This window comes from Mercenaria mercenaria, chromosome 11 (genome assembly GCF_021730395.1).
Source record: "Mercenaria mercenaria strain notata chromosome 11, MADL_Memer_1, whole genome shotgun sequence".
In the NCBI taxonomy this organism is placed as follows: Eukaryota; Metazoa; Mollusca; class Bivalvia; order Venerida; family Veneridae; genus Mercenaria; species Mercenaria mercenaria.
Window position 1 is genome coordinate 9,588,603 of NC_069371.1, and position 4,842 is coordinate 9,593,444.

A 4,842-nucleotide genomic window follows, 5' to 3' on the forward strand; every position below is an offset into this window, starting at 1 on the left:
TATCGTGTAATTCTTTAATGCCCATATCATATTAACATGTTCATGAGACGAATATAACAGGTATACAAGTTTCAGTTCAACTTACATTCCAGAAGAGGAATTTAACAGGTATACTCCATTCTGTTCAATTTACATTCCATTAGAAGAATGTATTAGGTATACAAATTTTCGTTCAACTTACATGCCATAAGAGGAATGTAATAGGTTCACAAGTTTCAGTTCAATTTACATTCCATAAGAGGAAGGTAACAGAGATAAAAGTTTCAGTTCAACGTACATTTCATAAGAGGAATGTAATAGGTATACACGTTTTAATTCAATTTACATACCATTAAAGGAATGTTATAGGTTTATAGGTTTTAGTTCAATTTACATTTCTCTAAGGGAATGCAATAGATATACAAGTTAAATGTACGAGGGGAGGAAGGTCAAAAGTCCCGATACGGAAGTCATACTTTATTACTAGTAGACATATACATTTTAAATTCAGTACACTTATATTATACATAAGAACAGAAAATATTTCTTAGGTCGGACATTTAGCGTGAAAATTTTAGTTCATTTCGCACTTTACATGAACCACGGTGAAATATAGTCATGATGTTATTTTAGACTAATGTCATTTGCAATATACATCTAACTAATTGAGGTTTTGATCGAACAGAAAATAAATTGTTTATATTAAGATATGTGACGGAAGGTTGAACAGTAGCAATAAATGATCTGCGTCTTTTGTCATGAAGCTTTGATTTCAACTTTTGTGCATTTAGATATGCAAATGCGACCTCAACGCCAGACTAGTGCCTAATTTTTTTATGCAGATAGCTTTAAACTTCAAATGAATTCTTGACAATATCTTTCTAATAAGTCAAACGACATGTATAATTTCTGACTGACAAAACCGTGGTGGCCTCACTCATATAATATGGTGATAAAATTGGTGTGTTATATATCATAGGGCTCTTCCGAACATATTTTAAGGCACGAGGGCACCACCTTGTTAGCAGATATACGTAACGGGGAAAGGGGAATTACTTTTTCACGGGTGCTAAAAAGTATAATTTTGATTATTTACCTTTTCAGTTCAGTATACACCACATTTAGTGAAGAAACGGAATATTGCGCGACTTTAGAAAAAAAATGAAGTAAATAAAAGAATTAATGCAACGACACAATAAATTACGTCACGCATGCGATATGAAATTCAGGCGTCAGTGTATGGAAAAATATAGACGTTTCCGGTACCATTGTAACTTAACGGGAAATAAAAACGAGTATGTAATAATTCCTGTTACTTATAATTCATCTTCTTCCACGTTCTTAAATTGTAACTGTCCGTACCAGGGAAATTATTTTTGAGTTTACAGCTACGGAAAATCATATACACTGGTACAATATTTACAAGGTGGTGAACGAACGTATACGAAATCCTGTCTGTGAACAAGGAAGTATAAATGCGAAAAATGTCTTGAAATAATAAGCAGCACTTGAAAGTACATAGGCAAAAACAGACCAGTTGTATCTGACAACTGCACATGCAAGGGCACTTCATAACAATATAACTGACCATATTTGGTCGAAATCCATCACGCTATGTAAACAACAGTTAGTCCCAATCATTTTCGGCAGAAAACACCAACAAATCGCACTATTATGAATATGATGTATATCCAATTGTTGTACTAAACAAAAGCATTAATTAGAACATCAGGTAAGCAAAGTTATCCTTGCATTATTTACATCGAAGCGCGACCAGAGTGACACTGTGACACATGTCTGGAAGGACAAGAAGTGTCACAGATTTTTTCACGGTATGTTGTATGGTAAGTTCATTACTTTATCAAATTGTTCCTGTTTTCTCTAGATCGTTTCATAAGTATTTGTTTGTTTGTTTTGGGTTTAAAGCCGTTTTTCAACAGTATTTCAGTCATGTAACGGCGGGCAGTTAACCTAATCAGTGTTCCTGGATTCTGTACCAGTACAAACCTGTTCTTCGCAAGTAACTGCCAACTTCCCCACATGAATCAGAGGTGGAGGACTAATGATTTCAGACACAATGTCGTTTATCAAATAGTCATGGAGAACATACGCCCTGCCCGAGGATCGAACGCACGACCCCTACTGAGCTAAGCGGGCGGGCTCATTTCATAAGTAACCATGTAACAATTAGTATTTGGAAATGCCACGACAGTAATTTGGCATAACAGATATGATAACACAATAGTGACAAATGAATAAGAATTTTGAAGATGTCATTAATGCTTTGCCTATTCATCTATCTTATCTTCAAGTAGGTCCTTATGCAAATATTCACGACACAGTAATAATTTCAGCATGTTACTTGTCATAGTTACATGTAAACATATGTATAAACTTTTAATATCAACCTAAAACAATACATGAATTGAAACATCCGTCCCTCTGTTGTAAGAATATGTACTTTTAACAGGCTGACTTTTTTCTTTCACAAACATATCTGTCTACACTATGTCCATTATTTTAACGTTTCAAAGTGAAGTATCATGTTTTCTTTCATATTGCTAGAATAAGTACACCGGAGAAAGAGTTCCAGTCATCCGAATTAATAAACACTTTGTCAAATGACATTCCTCCTACTCGAACCGTTTCGCCTTTCCGCACCGATGCAACAGCGCCAAATGATGTACATTTTCCGTCGCCTGAATCTGCAGGTATTCTGTACTCTCCCTTGACAATCCAAGTATCGTCAACTTTCAGATGATAGTCAACGTCAACCTGTTTTTTAATACAAATGTGAGCATTAAATTGATACAACCCATCTACTGGAGCAGTAAAAACACCAGTGTCTTTGCTGTATGCTTCGCCTTCATTTAAACGAATGTTTTTGAAAATCATATTAGAGCCACCGGAATGGTCCATTGCCCCATACACATTGAAAGCAACGAGTGGTATCTTCGAATTTTCTGAAAATATAAAAATTACATTTGATAAATAATGTATTTGTACATTTCAATTAGGCTTAAATCAATTATTTGAGTTTTTAAAGAAATAAATCCGACCTGTTAGACAATACATTTTCTTGTTTAAGAATAACTCTTTTGGTTTTACCTTCATATCTACTAGATTCTAAGGACATTATTGGGTACTGTCGGTATTGCGGATATTTTGCTCTGCTGGACGAAGTAAAAGTACAAAAGGCTTTCAACTCAAGTTAATAGCTTAACTTTATTGTAATAATATGTATATGATTTAAATTCAGAATTTTGGTATTTTCTGATTTTGTCCAAAATTGTTTTATTACATAAAACAGTTGATAAAGTTATATAACATATTTGTTATAATAAAGTGTTTTTGTACGTATAGCAACAGGCATAAATAAAACTTTTGCCTTAAAAAATCATTGCTATATAAATAACGATGGCATACTCATTTCTTCCATGGTTTTAACTTTTTGTTCCATCGTTTCGGTTATACTTGTTTTGAAATCTTCAAACTTCTTCCCGAAGTCTTCTATTTCTTTAGTTATCCCTTTAATATTCCGTTTCACTGTGTCAGAAACATTCGCCTGAAATTCTTCAAACTGTTTTTCAAAGTCTTCTAACATTTCAGAAAACCCTGTCAAGTTGTTGGATATATCAGTCTGCCTGTCAGTTATGCCTTTCATAGTTGCCATATTGTCCGTTACACTGCTTAGCATGTCTTTCTGCATATTTTCCACAAAGAATTCCATGCGAACCATTTTTTCGAGTAATTGCTCTTCGTAGGCGAACTTGGAACAGACTGGTTCCATCGGCGCTGAAAAGACTGGCTTTGTAATACAAAACAGTAGTAATCCAAGAATAATCATTTTGCCACAGTATCTCAATTTACTTGACTTTCAAGTAAAAAAATAACAATTCTTACTAAACGAGTGTGTGAGAAACAAAAAGGCAGAATCAGGACTGAAAGATGTTGAATATTTCGCTACTTATGTTTCTCATAAACCCTTATCATATCAAAATCAAGCATCAGAAAAAAGTTTTTACGTATTACATTTATTTATGTTTAATAGATAATGATGTTTTCCTTGACGGAGATATATACAAACTGTCAGCATGGTTATTGAGTGAATAATTACAGTTGAGGTCTGTTAAGGTAAGTAACTTAGATATAGTAAACTTAAAATGTCTGTACGGCTATAGACTGGCTTCCGTCCTTATGCTTTTTTTCTGTCATTTTTTTTCAAGTAACTCCAGCAGATTGTCCTATAATGACATGTTTTAATCCCCTGGCTCCGAACCTTGGGTATGGTTTAGCCATCAAATAAAATGTGCTATTTCAGAGGCTTAAAGTCTAGTAATAAAATACTAGTATTTGCAGTATTTAAAAAGAAAATAACCATGCAGACAGGGAGCCAGGGAGCCAGGCTAGTACGGTTAATACATATGAATATCGCACCAAATCATAAAGTTTTCTGGTATAATAGTGGAGGGCGACTACAGGTGCCCCACTATATAATCATTAGGTACATGTGATCATTTGGATGGAACCATCAATCTTCCACATATCAACTGGGCTTTTGCTCTTTAGGGAGAATTGAATTCTACGTAGTCGGGTTTCAAAACCGCAGTCGGCGGGGTGTAGTAGGGGTGCTAGTGATTCGAAGTCAGCGACCAAAGAGGACCCAAAATGTCAACAGTTCATATTCTTTAGTGTAACATTACAATATGAAGTAGACGTTATAGATATACCCAGAAACACTACCTGTTTACCTCAGATATTGGGTATCGGTTTACCTCAGATATTGGGTATCGGTTTACCTCAGATATTGGGTATCGGTTTATAGTGATGAGTAGTATCCATATCACCGTATAAATGTATTTG

The 4,842-nt window shown here is 34.6% G+C and overlaps 1 protein-coding gene across 1 annotated transcript; it reads right to left on the reverse strand.

The window, feature by feature from the left end:
* On the reverse strand, window positions 1-3,927 carry LOC123532040 (heavy metal-binding protein HIP-like). The gene is made up of 2 exons (XM_045313378.2): window positions 3,406-3,927; window positions 1-2,942 (listed from the first exon to the last, which is right to left on the reverse strand). Exons 1-2 carry the CDS (start codon window positions 3,824-3,826, stop codon window positions 2,533-2,535), a joined length of 831 nt encoding a protein of 276 aa, XP_045169313.2. The 5' UTR covers window positions 3,827-3,927; the 3' UTR covers window positions 1-2,532.
* Between the last annotated feature and the right edge of the window lie 915 nt (window positions 3,928-4,842).

Bases quoted from the DNA above. Each gene is read 5' to 3' on its own strand.
- LOC123532040 (XM_045313378.2), bottom strand. From the start codon at position 3,826: ATGATTATTCTTGGATTACTACTGTTTTGTATTACAAAGCCAGTCTTT. The intron at 2,943-3,405 runs GTATGCCATCGT...TTATATTTTCAG, and splicing joins TAAAACCATGGAAGAAATGA to AAAATTCGAAGATACCACTC.